The sequence below is a fragment of the Natator depressus genome, chromosome 6 (assembly GCF_965152275.1).
Source record: "Natator depressus isolate rNatDep1 chromosome 6, rNatDep2.hap1, whole genome shotgun sequence".
NCBI classification, from domain to species: domain Eukaryota; kingdom Metazoa; phylum Chordata; order Testudines; family Cheloniidae; genus Natator; species Natator depressus.
Genome location: NC_134239.1, coordinates 68023778 through 68046164, shown reverse-complemented (window position 1 = coordinate 68046164; position 22387 = coordinate 68023778). Strand labels below are relative to the sequence as shown.

The following is a 22387-nucleotide window of genomic DNA, read 5'->3' as shown; positions in this document are numbered from 1 at the left end:
ATAATTCAATGTATGTCCTCTTTAAATTAGATAATGAAGGTTAATAAAGAAAGGGAAATAATATATCAAAAACCAAGAAAGTGGTACAGGCAAAATATAGGGTATCAAGTAGCTAGTGAGTTCCTTACATTGATCAAAACAGCAACTTCTGTGACTAAGATATGGGTGGCCTCTGAAGACAGACTTTTCCAGTCTTCTTTTGCCAGAAAGATGGAAGCCCTTCTCAAGGGCTGTGAAGATAGCACGGGTGTTAAGTAAAATTGGGATGGATTTTTAGGGCTTTGACAGGAAGGAGGGGGACTCATTTAAAAAAATGTCTAGGGAAAGGATAGCGTGGTGGTTGTGAGAAGACATGGTAGACAACTAATATACTGCACTGTTCCAAACATTTAGTTTTAATAAATACCTTGAAATGCAGAGAAAAGGCAGTCAGACATATAGAAGACTAGAGCATCTTAGATGATTTGGTTTCATTTTTAGTTTGTGAGAATTTGTTTATTCTTTCTGGGATGACAGGTATTTTTCAGCTGGTGGAAATAGAGTTTTTATGTCAGATCAAGTTACTAAAAAAATTGTGGGGGAGGGGAGTTTATCATCTTTCATGAGGAATTCATTCAGCTTTTCACACTATACAAATAAAATGTATTTTTAGATATTCAAAAAAGTTGGAGAAGTTTGGTCATAGAAAAACAGCAGTGTAAATGGTATTTTAACAAAACAGAGCAAGTTCATTCCTTGAGTAACTGCACTGAAGTCATCTTTGTTGCTGGTCTTTAAACCCCTTCTGTTTCTATTCTATCCTCATTTAGACAGGGTGACCAGAACTGACCACGGTATTCCAGGTCTGGGCATACAAAATAATATTTTCACTACATTAAGGGAGCACTCTCCCATAGTGAAAATCTTAAAGCCACCCTTGTTGGTATACTGTGTTTTTTGTTTGGTTGGAGTGTTTTTTTATTTTTTTATTTTTGTTTTAAGTGTTTCCAATCTCTCCCTAGAATTATATCTTTCTAAATTCCACCTTCCTGGAGGAAATTCAAGCAGGAGGTGGGGTGCTCCTGGCAGATCTCCACTAGAGCTTCAGAGTGTATAGGAAGTTCCTTGCACATATTATATAAATATACAATAAATGACAGACAGTAATCTTTCTTCCTTTCCTTCACTCTAGATACATGCTATTAATCTGCTTATGAGCTTCCCCCACCTACGCTTCTTTTTCCAACGCTGATCTGACCATGGCTGTCCTAAAAGTAAAATTCACAAAAACTAAGAGAGACAAATTGGCTCAGATCCTGTGGATCCTCAACTGGGTTTCTGTAGCAACTGGTGTCATTCTCTTCAGCCTGGGTCTCTTTCTGAAAATAGAGATCAAGAAGCGCAGTGAGGTAATGGCAAAAGGGGAGATTAACTCTGTCCCCAACATGCTCATCTCAGTAGGGGTCATAGCTTGCATCATCAACTTCCTTGGTGGCAAAATCTGCTATGACTGTTCGGACACCAACAAGTTCTCCCGATGGAGGCTAGTCATGCTCCCTTACATTGTGTGCACCTTCTGCTTCACCTTCTGCATCCTGGTGGGTGCTGTCATGTGCTACACCATGAGGAATGAGTTGGAGGAGTCTCTTTATCTGGGATTGAGAGATGCTATTAAATTCTACAAGGACACAGACATCCCTGGACGGTGCTTCTTAAAGAAAACTATAGACCTATTACAAATTGGATTCCAGTGCTGTGGAAACAATGGCTTCAGAGACTGGTTTGAAATTCAGTGGATATCTGTTCGTTATCTGAATATGGCCTCCAAAGAGGTTTTGGAGTAAGTATTCATTGGTCATGATAGAAAGTTAGAGAAGGAACAAATCTTACCCCCACCCCCAAAAACCCCAGTCAAAAAGAATTTGTATTGAGCAAAAGGTAGAGGCATATTAGACAAGCAATATGCAAGGATAAGCACTGAAGGGTGGGGAAAGCAGGGCAAAGCTGGTTGTTGCACCTGCATTTGAAGATCAAACTCCAGTAGTTAGGGTTAGGACATTTTGGGAGTGAGGGAAAGAAGAGTTCTTCCAAAGATCACATTGATCAATTCTGGTGGTGTGTCCATCTCAAGGAAAGGAAGTACTTCTGTGATCAGATCAGCACAGAGATGTAACGTAACACATGCAGAGTCTGCGTAATGCATCTGATGGTATCAGCCAAGTACATAATGACAGTAATAGCACTTTGTTTCGGCCACATGGTCACCCTAAGACCAAGGATGAACATAAGCTTAGTGTGGTAGCACTTAAGGGCACTATCTTGCTCACTGACAGTTTTGATGGATTTATAAAGGGAGCAGAAACAAGCCCTAAGTCCCCTGGACGTCTGTCTTTGAATAAGAGCTGTAGAGTCAAATCTGGAATGATCATTCTAGCAACAAAATGTGTTAACTATGTGGATGATAAAAAGTTGCCTTTTAAAAAAACTTTTTGGTATATTACACAATGCACTGAAATGTTCACTCCCTCTGTAAGGTGGCAAGTCAGGTACCCGGAGCAGTCTGCTCCTGAGTTTTCTGGAAGTGAAGGAAAACCATTGATTGTGCTGCCACCACATTGTCTGGTCATCTTTAATTGCATTTTAAAAAAATTGAAAGCTCTTCCTTCACATACACGACTCCACAAATCTAAGTTCAAGGCTCACTGCGCTTCCACCCTGGAGAGTTAATGACATTGCACACACCATATACATTACATAAAAAGATGGGGGACGGAGGGAAACTCAGGAGAAAAGTTGCACGTGTTGGTGCTAGTTTCCCATGAAAATCATGAAGAGTGAAGTGGTGCACTTAAAAGAAGACTGCAGTAATTCTTTCTTAGATAACATAAAAAGTAACAATCAATCAGAATGTTAAAGAAGCACCTGACAAAGTAGTATGTGATAATTCTTGAAAAGGTTTTAAAAAATCTTCACTAAGGAGATTTGTGTAGCTGTGTAACCTCTGAGAGCTGACCATATTAATGATAATTCCAACAGGAAACGAAGTTTGAAGACATGTATCAAGACAGAAAGATCAGAGCTGCAGCTAGACACAGGAAGTTTTATCTTTTCCCCTCCCCATTTCATTTTCCAGAAGTCTAGAAAGTCTGCAGAAGAACCCGGGGGGGAAAATCTGCTTTTCTCGTCTTCCTGTCTTCTTACAAGTCATCAAACTGTTACTTTGGCTGCTTCCTGCTTTATTATGTATATTTAATTATTTTATATATGACTCTTCAAAAAAATAAACAAGTTATGCTTTTCACTGATCAAGCAAATCAACATTATTTGCAGTTTTTCTTTAATACACAAGCAGCAGGAAGGGAAAAATGTGTTGTGAGATACCCGCATGGTTGGTTGGGAGAGAGCAGGACTCTGATGAAAGAACTAAGAAAGGTTAGCCAAGGCTGTGCAAACGTTATTGAAACCTGCCTCATTTCAGCTTTCATATCAAGCTCAGAATGTGGGCCAGGCTTGTCAAAAGATTTGAAAACCTCTCAGGAAAACCTCAGCCCAAGATCTGAGCAAGTCTGGACTGATTGGCGGGTTGATGTCAAAGCTACTCAAAACTCACAACTTTTGATCATTTCAACATGAAGCTAAGGAAAACAACACACTTCAATTGGATTGGACTGAGTTTTTGGCTATGTTTGAACTCAAGATTCAGTGGGCATGAACCCAGGTGATGTGAAACCAAAGATCCAGTTTGCATAAAGCTTGGAAATTGAAATTGCAGTTATTACTACTAAGCATTTACATAGTGCTGGAGGTTTACCAAGGTCTTCAGAGAGCATATGTAAAGCACACACCTCCTGGGTGTGGTATTCTGTCCCATCTAGTGGCACCGAGACCACTTAGAGACAGATTAATGAGTCTGCTCTGTAGCCTTAACTACAAGCCATATGGCTTTTAGCTCATACAGTCGAGGCTCATGCACAAAGCTCCAGAGGTCCTAGGTTAGATTTTGTCCGCCGATGACCAGGGTCTCTCGGTGTTACACATAGATAAGACACCTTTCCTGCCCAGAGCCGTTTACCATGTAAATAAAATAAGGCTTAGGATAACTGCGTAGGAGAAGGAGTGTGGGGGAAGTATTGACAAGAGAGGGCAGATTGATTGAAGAGGTGTTTTAAAGCATGGTTCTACTTTGAAAAGTGATATAACTGTTATACTCAGCAGATCGGCTCTCCATGGGAGCTCCCAACAATATCAGCTGACCTTTGGAGATAAAAGTAAAATGAATTGCTTTTTCATTCCTGTCAGTCCTGCAGAAAAAATGCTGTTCTGTGTCACATCTCATCAAGAAAATATTTGCTTATACGGCACCATTAATGCACATGGTGCACTGTGTAGACAAATAAAACAATGTCCCTGCTCTGTAGAGCCTCCAATCTACATTAAACCACACTAGGATAAGAAATGGTAACAAACGCTGGAAGTTGTAGAAGGGGGACAAAGGTGCTAAACAACAAGATCATGTGATTGCTTTGGTTAGTTACAAGCACATCCTTGGAGTGTAAAAGTAAACAGGGTTACCTGTTTTTGTTCACCATAAAAATGCCTGCTGCAAGAACCCATGTAATTTGATTACACTAAATTAAGGTAGTAAATTCTAATGAGCATCTCCCCACGTTGCCCAGTCTTCTTATCCATAACATTTCTGCCACTGGTACAGCAGTGGCAAATTCCAACATTAACTGTCAGAATTTGCTATTTGCCATCACTGAGGGAAATACTATGGCAATGGGGAGACACCCATAAGATTTTTGAACCTTCTGTTATAGATATTAGAAATAGAGTACCCTTCTCACCACAGCTACTTGGAGTGAGCAACAAGGAAATGAAAAAAAAATGGCTGGGAATAAAAGAATGCTTAGGGCCCCAGAAAATGAGTGAGTTTTAACAATCACCATGTAGCTAATGGATTCATGTCATTGACATACAGGGGCCATTATTCTGTCATTTTAGAGTGTGTGGGGGGGACATTGGGAGTACGGATCATGAGTAAAGGGGAACTACAGGCCAAGGTAGGAATTTTTTCCTTCCCCATTTGATCTGTCCACCCTCTCCTTTCCCCTCCACTACAGTTTCTTTCCTGGCCTCAGTTCCGTGTCTCTTTGGTTCACCTTCCTGTTCTCCTGACAATTTGTTGTTCTGACACTTACACTAGTTATACTCTATGCACTTTCAGGAACTTGACTGATGAGGTTCTTTTATCTCTCATTCATTCTGCTGCCATTAGCAGGAGTAGAATAGCTCAGAGAATCAGAGCAGCAAAATTAAGGTAGAGACTCTACAAGACGGAGGAGTTCATGCTTACCTCATTCCTGTAGCTGATAAAGCAGGTAACCTCCCTGAGATTTGGTGGTAGCTCACTGAGGGATAAAATTTTGACAGGATGTTAAACAAGTAACTTCAGTATTTCTAACAGGACCACTAGCAAAATAAAGAGAGGGGACGTTCATGTATAGTAAATGGTCAGGGAATACATGTCATTCCAGCCATGTCAGATGGATACAATGTTCAACAGTCAATAAGCAATCTCTCATGGTTACTGTGGCTCACATTTGTTCCTGTATTGGCTGACGTTTTGTAGACATTTTTGTTACAAAAAACACTAGAGAAGCAGAGATGCTAGCAAAACACAGCATTATAATGCTCTGTCCTGCACTAGAATTGTGCCAAGAAAACCAAATTATAGTTTTTGCTTTTTTAATATTCTCAGTGCATGTGTCTAGAAAGATTCTCCATATCATCATTGAATCCACTCCCTGCAGGACACAGGACACAGCCCCTCAGCAGAGGTCATAATTAACATAGAACTGATACTACACTTGAGGAAACACTTTAGCAGAAATTTCTCCTTTCCACATTGAACAGCCTGGCATGTTGGGGAAATGTATTCTCATTCTCCCTACTCCACCTTTGAAAGGTCTGCAGCTATCCACAGTTAGGATGTAGCTTCTAAACAACAGCAGCAGAAATTGCCAATGTATCTATTGCTGCTGCTACCAGCTCTATAATGCCTTTACTTTCCATCTTGTTGCAGCCGTCTGAAAAGTAATGTTGATGGGAAGTTCTTGGTGGATGGAGTGCCCTTCAGCTGCTGCAATCCAAATTCACCACGGCCTTGTATCCAATACCAGCTTACAAATAACACCGCTCACTATAATTATGATTTTCTGATGGAGGAGCTCAATATCTGGATGAAGGGATGCAGGCAGGCCCTGCTGGATTACTACACTGGTATCATGAGGTCAATTGGGCTTACTGTGCTCATCATCTGGTTGTTTGAGGTAAGGATTGAGAAGGTGGTTTGTGAGAGATTTCTATATCAGAACTGGGAGGTGAACACTTCCAGGCTGCCTGACCTCTGGAAACAGGAATGGGAATGACTAGAGTGTAATGTGCAAGAGGCACATCTGCAATCATACAGTGACTTGGTCAGCTAATGTCTCCAATACAATTCCAGAAACACTTTCTTGAGTACAGGCAGTTTTCTCAAAGTCCATAACAGGAGAATCAAATCTCCCTGAAAATTATAACTACAAGAAATCATGTATATAGCACTGTAAATGTATAAACAGATTAAGACATTCCTTGCCCTGAAGAGTTTACAATCTGAGACAAACAGGACAAGACACTGGATAGCAGATTAGGTGAGGAAGGTGTAAGTATTACAGATGGGGAAAAAAAGAGAAAAAATGGCTTGAAAAAGTGAATTTTAAGAAGGAATCTGAGGAAAGAGAGGGAGACTAAAATAAACTGTTAATTTTATCTATGAATCAAGCTTTGGATTAATATCAGTATCTCAGAGTGCCCTGCTGGGGGTTATCATACAGCTAGAAAATACCATTATGGAACACATGTTCAGCTGCAGCCTCCAGCTCTGCAACCAAAATAGCCATGTAGACAAACTGTCTGCATCTGCAAAAATGCATTCATGCTGTTGTGGGCTGCAGAGAAAACTGACTGGAAGCTTTGATCCACATTCAAAGGAGCCCAATGGCAGAGATTAAAAAGCAGTTTTCATCCCTAATAGTAGTTTGATATTTCTGATTGTAACTTTATTGTATAAGCATTAAACATTTTGTTTTAAAACATTATACAGTAACAATTTTCAGATCAGACAGATTCTTGCATCTTCACTGAAATACATTCATGCAATATGTATTTATGTTCTGGGGAAGGATCTGCCACTGAAAATTTCACTATGCATTTTAAAGGTGCCAGAAATCATCAGTACTGCTCTTCCTGCCAAACCAGGCCTCATTTGCCTTTTAAACAGCCACCACCTCATTCCAATGTACCTTTGGAAACTTTGAAAAATTCAGTCTCTGGAATCCACTAGGAAAACTACCCTCCAGGTTGTCATTGATCTATGGGGGTGGGAAGCTTTTTCCCCTAAGATTAGACTGTAGGCTATCTCCTTTCAATTCCTGCATTGAAATGTAGGTACATGACTGAATCCTGAATGATGAAAGCTCATTGAATAAAACTGGGTCTCCATGGATGCGAATGACAAAATTCCCATTTACTGAGAGGAATCACAGGCCTCAAACCCAAGCCCATGGGTCTCCAGGTAGGGTCCAGTCCACAACTGCCTCCCAGCGGCTCATAAGAGTAACTAGGGAAAGATCCAGTGAAGCATTAGCTGATAGAGGGCCCTGCCCCCAAAGCTCCTGAGAGGGGGAACATCCAGCCCCCCAATTGGCTGAGGGACTCTATATAAACCAGGAAGTAACAACAGGAAGTTGTCAGCAGTGGTTCTCAACCTGCAATCTGCTTGCAGCCTAATCTTAAGATTACCACCTTTTTAATTGCTGGAAACCAGACACCTGAGGCCCCACCTCTTCCTCCCAAGGCTCACAATGGTAAATAGGTTGAGAACCACTTAACTAGAGGAATCCCTGGCTGGCTGCTACTATGGACCCCTCCTGCTTACCCAACTCCTGAGCCCTGCATTCCTGCCTGATCCCAGTTCCTGTTTCCCCACCTGCTCCTGGTTCTGGTCTTCCTATCCCAGACTCCTCTTCTCTCCCAGTTCCTGCTATACTCCAGGTCCCTGCTCCCCTGCCTTCCACTAGGCGTGACTCAGCCGCAACCACTAGGTCTAACTGCCCACGCCCCACTCACTGCATTTACTTCATTTGGTCCAGGATTTCACCCCTCATGCCTAATGGTGCCAGTAGGTAATGGTAGCACTTCAGGCTGAAGTACTCAAAAGAAATTCTATCTTATCCTTTGCTGTAGTGAGAATTCTAACTAAAGTACAGGGGTTTAATAAAACTCTCTGTGGTGGTGTCAAGGTTCCTCCCCCACTCTGAACGCTAGGGTACAGATGTGGGGACCTGCATGAAAACCTCCTAAGCTTATCTTTACCAGCTTAGGTCAAAACTTCCCCAAGGTACAAAATATTCCACCCTTTGTCCTTGGATTGGCCGCTACCACCACCAAACAAATACTGGTTACTGGGGAAGAGCTGTTTGGAAACGTCTTTCCCCCCAAAATACTTCCCAAAACCTTGCACCCCACTTCCTGGACAAGGTTTGGTAAAAAGCCTCACCAATTTGCCTAGGTGACTACAGACCCAGACCCTTGGATCTTAAGAACAATGAACAATCCTCCCAACACTTGCACCCCCCCCTTTCCTGGGAAATGTTGGATAAAAAGCCTCACCAATTTGCATAGGTGACCACAGACCCAAACCCTTGGATCTGAGAACAATGAAAAAGCATTCAGTGTTCTTACAAGACGACTTTTAATAGAAATAGGAGTAAATAGAAGTAAAGAAATCCCCTCTGTAAAATCAGGATGGTAGATACCTTACAGGGTAATTAGATTCAAAACACAGAGAATCCCTCTAGACAAAACCTTAAGTTACAAAAAAGATACACAGACAGAAATAGTTATTCTATTCAGCACAATTCTTTTCTCAGCCATTTAAAGAAATCATAATCTAACACATACCTAGCTAGATTACTTACTAAAAGTTCTAAGACTCCATTCCTGGTCTATCCCCGACAAAAGCAGCATATAGACAGACAGAGACCCTTTGTTTCTCTCCCTCCTCCCTGCTTTTGAAAGTATCTTGTCTCCTCATTGGTCATTTTGGTCAAGTGCTAGCGAGGTTACCTTTAGCTTCTTAACCCTTTACAGGTGAGAGGATTTTTCCTCTGGCCAGGAGGGATTTTAAAGGGGTTTACCCTTCCCTTTATATTTATGACAGGTGGTTTTCTCTCTAATACTTTCAGGAGACTTGTTAGATCTATTACTGGATCTCAACAGTTCTACCCAATACTAATAATGACACTGATGTCTAAAGGACACAGCCAGTTGTCACCAGTGGAATTCAGGCTGTAATATGCACTCCATAGTTAACTATTATCCTTTTCTTACAGATCTCTGTACTTATTGGGGTCCGTTACCTGCAAACGGCAATGAAGAATGTTCTCCTATTGGGTGATCCAGAGTGCGAGTCAGATGGCTGGTTACTGGAGAACAGCTTTGTAGAAACTGCCAAATACAACTTCAGCATCATTAAGAACCTTGGCAAAGCCAATCAGATCTCTACTGTCTCAGAGATGAATGATCCCAATATAGATGTTCAAACTGCAAACTATGGTCCAGACAATGTTCCATCAAAATCCATCCCCAAAGCTAGCTAGACATGACAGATGCTTTATTGAAGACCTAAATATGGTTTGATACCTTAACTGCAATCCTGAAGTTACCAGATTTTTCACTGGTGGGGACAAAATGGGAACACTAACTGGGTAACTGGACAAATCACAGCGTGGTGGTGGCAAGTCCAAAAGCTGAGACTCCTTGGGCTGGATATAGCTTCTGTAGGCCAGAGTTCCTGTCCTTCTGGCTTCTTTACTCACTCTTGTGAAAGCCCTGCTTTTTAATACTGCATAAAATGATATGGCATGGATTAATACAGTTTTCCCCCATCTCTCACTGCATACCCTGCCCCACATATTCCTCACGTGGTCTGAAAAACATGAAAATCAGAGCGAAGACTATATAGCAGAGGAGAGTCAGAATGGACACCTATGAAGGAGCTACTATTTCAGTCTTTCTACATTTGAATTATAAAGTTCTTTAAGAAATGACAAACCATCATCAAATGAAAGTGCTGCTACAATAAAATCCAAGTGAACCTGCTAAATTTGGACAAATTCCCAGCATATTACTGAGCTTCAAAGGGAATTTATTAGCTAACTGCAATCAAGTTGAAATGGTAGAGTAAGAAAATGCAAGTTAATTTTACATAATTTTTTTTTAAAAACCCTGAAATCTGTCTTCAACTATGACTGTTCTTTCTCACACTTTAGTCTTTCAAAAGTCAATGGAAGTTGCAAGAAGAAATCCCATTCAAAGAAATTTTATACAGGAAATAAACTGGAAGCTTAATGCTAAGAATATTAAAATGTTGAAATTAGAGTTGTACCAACAAACAAAACACACTAACAAAAAGCAAACAGCACTTCTCATAAACAGATGTATTTTAGAATAAGATATAATCCCTTCTTCCTGCCCCCAACCTCCCAAAAATCCCCTACTCTGTCCAAATAACTGCTACAGATTCGGGAGGTGAAATACTGGAGATTATTTGGGCCCAGTGAAGACAGAATGGCACTCTCTTTCCCATTCTGTCACTTTCCTAGACGACCAGCCTGGTCCTTTGAATGTTGGTGTGAGATTCATCAATAGCATGACAATATATTGTACACATCACATACTACGCTGATTAATATGTAGCTAAAGATAGAGAACAGGCCAAATAAAACATTTTTACTTCATACTTTTTTTGTTAACTTATTTGTTGGAATGTGTCTTTGGGCACCTCATACATTTCATTTAAATAACCAGATACAATAAAGAAACAATTTTCTGTATCTCCCTGCTGCCAAAATAGAGCCATGCATCCCATTGTTATATTGTACAATAGTTACAGTGAAACAATTCCCTTGATTATCCAAACTTATTCAATGTTTCCTATAACATTAGGCTAAACAAGGATGTACTGTAGATAAGATGTATCTTATGGGTAATTTAGGCTCTGAGACAGCAAGATACTTAGGCACATGTCTATGGATTTCAAATTGGACTACTCAAATGCTTTAAAGGGTAGGTATGGGTTTATGTACTTTGCTGAATTGGGGCCTTAGTTAGAACCATTCTCCTTCATCAGTGAGAAACTATACATAGCCATGATTAATCCTTGACTCCAAAGATCTGAGGATCCCTAGAATAATTGTTCATAGCAATTTACACCAGTGCATCCTTTCTGAAAACATGACATTCAAGTTACAATGTCCATAGTTGGTGCTAAACTAAATGAGTGATGACTATGAAAATAAAATAATGAAAAACATTAAAATGAGCATTTGCAGTTAAAAACAAAATCTCTGGAGAAAAGGTGGCATTCAAATTCTCTGCCAGTTTTTCATTTACTGTAACAATTACTTACTTGGGATCTACATTTGAGAAATTCAAGAAATCAGCTCCGTGGGAGTGAAAATATAATTCAGCTTTAGTAGGCCACCACATAATGTTTCCCAGAACTGGCAAACATTGCAGTTGGTTGTCTGTGTGCCAATCCTCAGTGCAAGTGCTGAAAATTCCTTTTCTGATTAGAATGCATTGTTTAATGAGAAATGTAGAGGCATAAAACCAGACCATTTGCATCTAGACAGCATGCTGTAGCTAAATTATCTTAATTGAACAAAAACCTTATTACAATACAAACTCCGGGATGTTTGTTTAAATTGATTTGAATAAAGTTTGTTTTAAAAAGATTATACTTGAACTAGTTTTTGATTCCTGGAATTTTTCAAAGTAAAACCCAACAAGCTAAAAGCATAGAAAATATTCTTTTTCTTTAGGTGCGTACTGAAACAATTTATCACTTTATAAAAGGCATCATTGTACACTGACCATTAAAATGTGTTGTGAAATTTAAATGGATCCCTGTGAAATCTGCCATTTGGTTGAGTGAAAAAATTGTACTTTTTCCTCATTAAAACAGCTTTAACAATAAAGATATTAGTCTAGCCTTTCTGGGCAATGGCTTACTTAACTGTTACTAACTTAGGACAAACAGTGCATAGCCTTGAGGATAAAGAAATAAAGTAAGATTCAGTTTGGGAAAAAATCCTTAAAAAAATACATTAAATCTGGGGGAAATAATCTAAAACACAAGGCAGGGATTGTCTCTCTTCTGTTTTTATACAGCACTGAGCACAATGGGGACCTAGACCTTTGGATGCTATCACTTGCTCAGCCCCATTGTTTTCAAATTACGTCTTCAGTAACCCCTGTATAGTTCCACTGCCTTCAGTGAGTTTACACAAAAGATTGGAATAAAGTAAAGAATTTTATTGATTCAGGAGGAGGAATTGCATCCACATATCTCTCTCTTTTCGTCTCTACAAGGCTAGCAGGAGTAAAGAATCATCAAATTTTGGTTACTAAAGCCAGCAAATATGACTCATTACATGTAAGGAGAAGATTGTTTAGCATAAAAGGTACCATTTTACATAGTCACACCACACTTTTACTTTATTCTGTCCTCTATCCACAGAGGCATAGTGTGAGCAGTAGTGCAAACATCCTCCAGTGAGGACACTGTGGTTTAGCCTTACACTAGCAGGACCTGCTCTGGGAGGAAAGTCTAGTTAATACTTCATGGTTTAATCCTTCATCTCTTTGATTATGATGCCAACAATGGCACCAGGTGTGAGAATGGTTTTGTGATGTGAACACCTGGGTATGGAATTGAGGATCAGTACACATTTCACAGAGATCCGTTCATGAACAGCCACATGGCAATACGTTTGATCACTACTGGTAAAGATTGGAAAACTTCTTACTGATCTTTTATTTTATGCAAGCAGTCTAACCCCACAATTCTGGGCATCTGGGCTGCTCTCCCAACGTGGATCACATTTTGGCACTGTACGCTCTGGCCACGTCCCCTCTGCTTCTCCTTGCCATCATCCAAGTTATTTCCAAGATGTAAAACATGAATATCATTAACAAATATTCCAGAGACAATGAAATAACTACACTAGACCAAGAAATATGATTCTATGGCAACGATTCCACTTAATACAGTAGAACCTCAGAGTTACGAACACCTTGGGAATGGAGTTTGTTTGTAACTCTGAAATGTTTCTAACTGAACAAAACGTTTTGATTGTTGTTTCAAAAGTTTACAACTGAACATTGACTTAATACTGCTTTGAAACTTTACTATGCAGAATAAAATGTTGCTTTTAACCATCTTAATGTAAATGAAACAAAAACACAGAAACAGTTTTGTTAATCTGTCAATTTAAAAAAAAAAAAAAAAACTTTCCTTTAAATGTAAACTACTTAAAAATAAACAAACAGTACTGTGTTGTATTTGACTTTGGGGGGGAGGGGGTGTCTCTGCTGCTGCGTGACTATGTACTTCTGATTCCAAATGAGGTGTGTGGTGGACTGGTCAGTTTGTAACTCTGATGTTCATAACTCTGAGGTTCTACTGTATCTGACCTGTAGCTCATCAGCCATCTAGGGTGGGTAGAATTGTGGGAGACGCTGCTTGCAAAAAGGAAATTTTCGGTAAGAAGTTTTCTGTTTTGCAGCCCAGTGTCTCCAATAGTTCTGGATGTCTGGAAAGCAGCAAGCAATGATCATATGTAGGGAGGATTATGAAACAAGAGTTTGGTACAAAAGTACCACCGCCTTTTTATGTACTCGTTTAAAAAGTCCATATTATTTCTGGGCCACTGACTGCAGCATCTTCCTGCCAAAGAAGTATTCTGCAGAAGACAGAAAGTCCACATTGAACTGCTTAGCTGTAGGCCAAGTGGCCACTTTGCAGATTTCCAAAGTGGATGCACTTGCATGCTCCGCCCATGAGGTTAAGGATCTTGTGGAGTTCACCTTGATCCCTTCCGAGACAGGAACGTCAGATGATTTGTAGGCTTCCACAATACACAGTCTAATCCACCTAAATATGGGGGACTTGGAAACGCTAAGTCCCTGCCATTTTGAGTGGAAGGACACGAAGAGAGAGGCTGATTTTCTCATGGTTTCTGTACTCGAGATAAACAACAGAAGAGCCTTGAAAAATCTAAGAATTCTGGTGTCCTTAGCACCAACTTTGTGTTTCATGAAGACAAGGAAGGATCCTACATAGAGAAGGCTGCCAGCTCCAACACTCACATGATAGACATGACAGCTACTAAGAAACAAGTCTTAATGGATAAATAAAAGGCTGACACTGAAGTCAAAGGTTCAAAGGGATGGCTTGTCAGGTTCTCAAAATCAGCAGAAACAGTGGTCTGACCACTGGTCTCACTAATCAAACTGCTCGACAGAATCTGGCAATCTGTGGATTGTCTTCCAAGGAGCCTCAGGATCCTGCAAATAGCACACTACTAAGAGCAGATAGCTGACATGCAACTGTCCTGTGCTGAAAATCTCTGTCTATGCCTTCGTGGAGGATGTCCAGAATGGTCAGAATTCCAGGATTTGCATTGGGCTCGTCTAGAATCTGGACTAGATAAAAGTATGCTTTTAATGTTGATACTATCCTAGATGAAAGCAGTGTCTTAATCACTCTGGAGGAGTTAACTGACCCAGGGAGGAGGAATAATGTTGAAGAAAGAGAATGCTGCTCCCCACTGCCCAAAAACTGAGCAGAAAAACCCCCCTAAAAGTAGAAGAGTCAGGGTGGGAGCAACAGAAACTGCCACTGTCTGCTGCTGCAAAGGCAGAGTATCTGGTGGCAAGCAGGAACAGAGGATGTGTGGCCAGAGCGTGGAGTGCCAAAACACTGAACACTCCATGAAGCTAAAAAGAGAAGAGCAGTCCAGGAGTCCAGAACTATGGGAGATGCTGGGCTGCAGAAATTATTCATTATTGTACAGCGGTGACACTGACAGCCCCCAGTCAGGGATTAAGACCCATGTATAGCTAGGCACTGTACGTATGTATTATGAAAAGATGGACCCTGCCCTGAAGACTTTAGGATGAATCTCCAGCACTAATTTGAAAACCTCAACCACGTATTGACAAAGATATACCTTTTTAAATGAACATTTTCATTACTTTGAAGATTAATTTCATGAACCTCACGATGTATTATTTGTTTTCTCTTTATTAGATTTGCTAGACAGTGAACCTGTCATATCCCACAGATCTAACCTACTGTGTTGCAACCTGCTGGCAAAGTAGTTTTGGCTCTCAGAGTTTTTAATATCATAACTACTGTACCAAGGAAAACAAACTAAATTAGCAGCACAGACCCTCTCCCTAATTCTCATTAATTTATAAAGACACAAAGCATTAGCAAGCCAAGCCTGTAAACCATGGCATCTGCTCAGGTACAAAAATAAATACGATTTGCAGGAGACTTATCCTATTTGTCATCAATGCTTAATCCAATCAGAATTAACAAGGACAATACATTTCTGCATTAAATACTTGAAACTTCTTGGGTTAGGAACTCACTTCTGCCTCAAAAAGACCCCAATCTGTGCTGTTCTTAATAGAGTTAAAAACAAAAGCAGTGATTTAATATTCAACTTCTGATGAAAGAATTACAGCAGTTCCCTAATAAGCTGCAAGATGATGATCTTTAGCCATTTAAGGGTTTCTGGTCATCACTGAGGATGCTGTAATAAAAATCCATCTTCAAACTTGCTCTGGGTTCATAATGAAATGGAAGAAAAATACTTACACGATTAACAATTTTTTTTAAAAATGTGAATATACCTCCTGGATATAAAATACAATATATTTAGTTGGAAAGGACATTTTTGTTGTAATTCTTTATTAGAGGGTATAAGGAACAAAGTTTTTAACCAATTTGTTCTTTAGGATCTAGCAACATCTCAATTTTTTAAAATTTTAAAATTTTGTTTACTATAATACATTGCCTCAAGACAAATGAAACATTCAAAGTTCAAAAGCTTGCAGCAACTTGTTACTAATACACATTTGCTTTATATAAAAATACATCCAGGGCAATGTTTTAAATTTCACATATGAAGGTATTTTTCATCCAGTGATAGAAGATAAAAGGTAAAGGGTACTTGAGTACAGGTGGAGTCTTCAGCTGTAAGGTGGCCCTGGATCACTTAGATGGATGATCCTTTATTCCAATACACACAGGTGGACTCTTATTCCTGTGCAGACACACCCATCAGTGCAGAACCAGGGCTTCTACATGGCACTGAATTAGGGAAATACATATGCCTAGGTCATTTTGATAGCTGATTAAGACATTTTAATTTCATTGTCTCCACCAATGAGAAACATGACTTGCAGAAAGAACTCTGGGATAAGAACTTGCAAGACTCCTACTTCAGACATTAGTTCAAGCAGCGATTCTACAATGCATTGGGGTGAACTGTGCACGAAAACTAGACCCATTCTCACCTTATCCCAGGACTCACACAATATCAATACAGTATATTTTATGCATTTTAGAGGACAGAGACATCCTGTTCTGTAGCATTGACACAGCCCCTCAATGCTGATCCCATTATGGCTCATATTGCATCAAATGCCCAGTCAGCACGAGCTGCATCAGAGCATGCCATGCAGTATCATCCAACCAAGTGCAAAGTCTGAAGCCTCCTCCTCAAATTATGCTTGGTAGAAGCCATATTGATCACCAACCTGGTATAAAACAACACATACTGAAACCTTGAATTCTGAATCCTTGACACCCCAATCTCTTGAGAGATACAAAATCAATGAAACTAAATACCAATCTCAGCCCTAATTCACACCTCTTTTAACACTTTTCCATCTTGCCTCATCACTACATGTACCAAGGCACTCCCAACTTAACCCCTCCTCCTCAGGGTTGTATTTCCTCACTGTTCTACCAGCTCAGGCACCCTAAAAGGTGACTTTTGAAGGGATATAGCTAACCACAGAAAAGGAGTGTACCAGCCTGCCCTGGAGGGTAATTTATATTTTCTGTATTCAAAAATTACATTTTGTATAACAGCAAAATACAGTTAAAATAGATCAAACCGACCATGCAACACAATTAGGAGACTGAATGGAAGAATAAGACCAATACTTTCTCTGAAGAAGACAATAAATATGAATTAGGCAAATAATCAGTTAGAGTTGGATGACTCATTTAGGTTTTCATCCTATACCTGAAAGAAGAGACTGTTATAATTATACTCCATAAAGTCCAGAAATCTTAAAGTCCAGAGTATAAAGTAGAGACTTCAACCACTAAATCAAAGTGTGTGCTGACTAAGCCTTTGTAGCTGGAATTTTACAAGTTGTATCCCAAGATACATGAAATATGTAAGAATTTTTTATTCCGTAAGAAATGCAGCCATGCTTTTTCTAAACCAGCAGCTCTCCACCTTTAATATACTTCAGACCATTTTTGCAGAAGATTCTTACAGACCCATCTCTCTTCCAACCTCCCAGCTTGAATCTAAAAAATTATGTAATTTTTCGACCAATCAGGAAAGATCACATAGGCCATTGTTAAATTCACAATTATCTTCTTATGCTTCTGAATGGTGACTGATGCAAACATTAAAAACAGTGAGAGTGGGGTGATGCCTAGCTACTGGTAGCATGTATTGTTAAAAAGACAGTTTGAGAGCTTTACTGTAATCTGAAAATTGCTACAGAAGGCTGCATCTATTCAAGTCCGGAAGAAACAGAATGCCAGTTCTCCCATTTCTCTGGTTATGTTTGTGTCTGGTTGTTTTTGTTTTTTTTTCTTTTTTTTAAATATTTCCACTTTTCATGTGAACCTGAACATTACCCAACCAAACAAAAGACAATGACCTTAAGGATATTCAGCTACTATATATACACAGCAGACAGTATAGTAGGTTTTCTTTGATTTAGATTGTCAAGTTTCTCAGTGTCATTAAGATGAATAGCTGGTTTAAAATTAAAATTGTATAATTAAGAAGTTTTCTCTGCAATGAGAGAAGTACTAAAGGACTTGGCAGCTTAGATGCTAAAAAACAGGAAGTTTCAGAATGAAGCATTTCTCTAAACATGAAGCAAAAATTATGATGTTAGTACAACTAGCTGTTAACTAGTACTAATCAGCCATAATGGTAACTGGTACTGTTTGCCAATTATTTACTAGCCACCTCTTCCCCTTCCATACTGGTGGCATCACTGCAAGAGAAATGTAAAATACTAAATTGCCTCCCCATAAAAGCTCAACAATGTATGAGAAGTTACTTTATTTCCTCTTTTAAATATACATATACAAGATATTTTATTTCAAAAGCACAAGAACATTATACAAGTTTCAAATTTACATTTTTGCAATTAAGGATACCAATATACGCATTATTCAAATAACTTCTTCAGTTTATCTTGGATGGAATTCAAATCAGTGGTATCTTGCAATCACTAAATACATATAATACTCACAGTGAACCAAACTGCATAGTAATTTATGAAATGAGAAATGACCACACTCATTAGTGATGATCTGGGAGCCCATTTGCTAGAATAGAAAGTGAAAACAAACAGAAAACGATGCAACATTTCTTCCTTTGCCCTCATTTTCCTACCTCTCCCAACTACAGAAAGACATTTGGGAATGTTAAGCAAGAGAGTTTGCCTGCTCAAACCAGCTCCTGTCTCTGTATAGCACAGTTTGAACTGCTCATTACCAACACCACAAAATAAAGTGATCTTGCTTCATGTCTGTTAGCTGAATTTCATGAGTACAAATTTCTTGCATCATTCAAAGCGCAGGAGTACTGAAAATATCCGATACATGACTAGATAAACTACAGGGAAACAGTAAGTGAACACAGCTATGAAGTCAGTGCTAAACTCCGGGAAGCATGTTTGCTAATTTCAGCACAGTGCTTTGGCTGGTAAGCAGTATTATTGGTAACCTTTGAACTGGCCACTGCACGCAAGTCTCCATGGAGCTGGTTAAACAAGACGAACAAAACCGTTGTTTCTTTGCAGAGGGATTTACCTTCAGTTTAAAAACCTGAAAATATCAAAATGAAGAGAGAATTCTTCATTGCAATGAGAGGAAGATAGGAAAAGATACTCAAGACAACTATTTACACTGTCTGGGGAAAATAAGATGAAAAATGAGCAAAAATTTTAAGGACTATTTGAATGCTAGAAAATAATGATTTGATATTCCAACCTACTTGAATTTCACTTTTAAATGGAGTAGTGACTGCTGTTCATTAAGAACTTCAAGAAACTAGGAGGAAATTATACTTAAGCATGAAATCATGATTTGTGATTCTGCCACCCCCCTGGCATGTCCCCTCACTGCATCATTAAGAAAAGAATGCAAACATTTTGTGTGTGTGTGTGTGTGTGTGTGTGTGTGTGTGTGTGTGTGTGTGTGTGTGTGTATTTTATATATATGCACACACATATATATATATAATGTGTATATATATATATAAAAATAATATATATGCGCATGTGCTCTCAAACAGCAGGTCACAAAATTCTTTATAGCCCTCCCTTTCTAAGCCTTAAGAGAGCATTAAAAAACAAAACACCCCCCCCCACACACACACAAACAGCAAGAGGGGAAAGTAGAACACACAGATCTAAAATGCATTCTCAGGATAGCTCAGCCTTTCAGACAGAAATGCCATTGCCTGGAAAAGTAATAGTTATAGGGACTTTGTATATTTAGAACTTTTACCTGTCACATCACAAGATCCCTTCATGTACATTATTATGGCTAAAATCTGGGAAACAGAACAATGAGTTAATGAGAAATGGTTCAATCACAGAATGCCATTAGTTTCTGAAAAAGAGACAGACAACTATTTTTTTCCTTTAAGGTACAACGAGCATCTGGTTGGCTTGACTCCAGAAACAGATAGGTTATGGATGGCGCCAAACAGATAACACAAGAATGAAGAGTGGGAAGCCCCTCCAACATGGAGATACAAAGTATTGATTTATGCCCGTGTTTAGTGATTCTAAATAGATAATCTTGCCATGCTATTTTCTACAGGGTCTTGCTTTTTAATTCAACTTTAATGCATTTTACTGCAGTTTATGTTTTTTGTAGCTGACAGATGGCTAAATAGAGTGCAGAACCACTGGATCAGCAGTCTAGAGTTTGTCTCTGCACAGACTGCTGGGTACTATTACAAACATAGTAAATCTGATCACAGCCTTACCACAGTAGTGTGGTGCTGGACTCCTTGGGGTAGTCTCCAGAATTAGTAGCCTAAAGCTACATTATATAAGGTGCAGTACTGGCAATGCAATAAGCACACACTGTTTAATTTTACATGCACCAAGCAAGATGGAAACGCCCCCACACAATTCACTCCTTCTGCCCCTCTTTTAAAGATTGGATTAGTGGAAACATTATTCCTCTGAAAGCACTCTCCAATAAATCCCAGGGTCTGGCACAGTGCAAGTTTCTGCTGCAACACTTAATGCTTGCTGAGCCTGTTGTTATGGATTAGTAGAGGCCTGGCACCACTTCTCCCTCTGAAAATATGCCACAGATCTTGGCCATTTTAAGTTCTAAGCCAGGGCTAGGAACCCAGACACACAGTAAGGAGGAGGACGGGTTGTACAAAATTCCAGCTAGATTGTTGTAATTTCAAGACAAACAATTTCAGACATCACATCAACCCTTATATGCCTATTGTACCATATGACTGGAAATATTAACAACTTCTCTTACTTGGTTCTTTCCTAGCAACACACCTCCAGGTGTATTCCCAGTGCCAGTAAATGACAGTTTGGGATTTTTGGTGTGTGCATATGGAAGGCAGGTGAATGTGGGAAGCTACCCTCATCTAATTAGTAGAGCCTACAACCTTTGGAAAAAGATATTTCTGTCCCTGAATATTCTACAACAGTCACCACATAGGGTTTATCTTTAAAAAACAAAAACAAAAACAAAACAAAACACCCTATGAAATGAGAATTATTTTTGTTTCAATGCATCAGTCATATGTCTGAGCCCTTAGATAAGGCTCTGTAATACCCCCCACCCCCTTTTCCTTTGTCAAAACATCATCCGTAGTCATCTGGATTTAATTAAAAGCTAGGACTCAGAGCAGCTGCCAGTTGAATCCAAAGAAGATTTGATTGGTTTCCTGGCTCCTGGCAATCTCTTCTATGATGCAGTGTTGCTGCCATAGAAGATGGAGTTTCCGGTAACGTTCATGACATAAATGCAGGGGGTTGCCTCTTCTTCATGGGAGAAATAATGAGAACATTCATTAGGCATGTTACAACATTATATATCCCCATTTTTGGGCCTTTTGTTTTCTTTTCTTCTCTCTTTCTTGATTGAGTCTATGACAATGTCAAGTGCAAATAAGTCTAGGCAAAGTGTCTATTAACAGTCCCACATTAACAACCCATGGTATAACCATGGAAAATACTGAATGATGGTGAAAAATGGTTACCAATCACACTACCAGTCTACCAAAAATGGGGCTGCTCAGAACTATGCAGGAACTGCACGCAGTATAAGGGGAACAACAAAGAAAGGGAACAAAATTAAGACTCCTAACAAATAAAAAGTTAAACATGCACTTACTTCAAGCCTGGGTCTGTTTCTCCATATTCGTCAAGATAGGGAGCAGGATATAAGCAGCCTCTGGTTTTACCTTCTATCAGGACTACTTTGCACTCCCTGATTCTTAAGGCAAAAATAGTCACGTTTAAAATATTATTAACCATATAATTTTGCAGGTACTATTTATAAGCAACCTTAAAAAAAGCTTAAACTTTGACAGGTCTACACACAAAGTTGCCCTGGCTTAACTAGAAGTGTTCTTTTAAACAGATTTAGCTAAACTAGTGTAACCCCCTGGGTGGACACTCCTATATTGATTTAAACCTGTCTTATATTGGTTTAGTATATCACATACATCTGTAAATCATCTGAAAGTTAAACTGATATAATCCAGATCTAAACCAACATAAAGGAGCATCCACTCAGGGGGTTGCAAGAGTTTAACTAAATAACTTTTAAAAATCTATTTGAGCTAAACTGGTTAAATTTCTGTGTTCAGACAAGCCCCTACAGACTTTCACAAAAGCAATAAATATGTAAGTGATTGTATAGTATTAGATACCCGTGACACAAGGGGCCTTATCATCAATAAGAATAAAATGGTTACTAACCTGTTCTGTAGCTGTTCTTCAAGATGTGCTGCACACGTCAATTCCACTTTTGGGATTTGGTGTGCCCATTGCACAGCCATCTCACACGTATTCCTCAGTGGTACCTGTTGGGCAGCTCGAGCTCCCCATGCTGTAGTGCACCACTGCATGCAGGTATAAAGAGCAGAGCTGCCCCTAGCTCCCCCCCTCAGATCCTTCTTGCTGGAAC

General features: G+C 39.4%; 2 protein-coding genes across 3 annotated transcripts in view; one reads left to right on the top strand and one right to left on the bottom strand.

Moving 5' to 3' along the window:
• Positions 1 to 1238: 1238 nt before the first annotated feature.
• On the top strand, positions 1239 to 9683 carry LOC141990083 (photoreceptor outer segment membrane glycoprotein 2). Its single transcript, XM_074957047.1, has 3 exons — positions 1239 to 1819; positions 6065 to 6311; positions 9417 to 9683. Exons 1-3 carry the CDS (start codon positions 1239 to 1241, stop codon positions 9681 to 9683), a joined length of 1095 nt encoding a protein of 364 aa, XP_074813148.1.
• A 9696-nt stretch (positions 9684 to 19379) lies between these two features.
• The window catches only part of UBR1 (ubiquitin protein ligase E3 component n-recognin 1), a 137154-nt gene continuing 134146 nt past the window's right edge, over positions 19380 to 22387 (bottom strand). For both annotated transcript variants that reach the window (XM_074955630.1, XM_074955631.1), the window contains exons 46-47: positions 21590 to 21691; positions 19380 to 21237 (exon numbers count right to left, since the gene is read on the bottom strand). In XM_074955630.1, the coding sequence (XP_074811731.1) occupies positions 21096 to 21237; positions 21590 to 21691 (244 nt within the window). In that variant the 3' untranslated portion in view covers positions 19380 to 21095. The remainder of the gene's footprint in view (positions 21238 to 21589; positions 21692 to 22387) is intronic.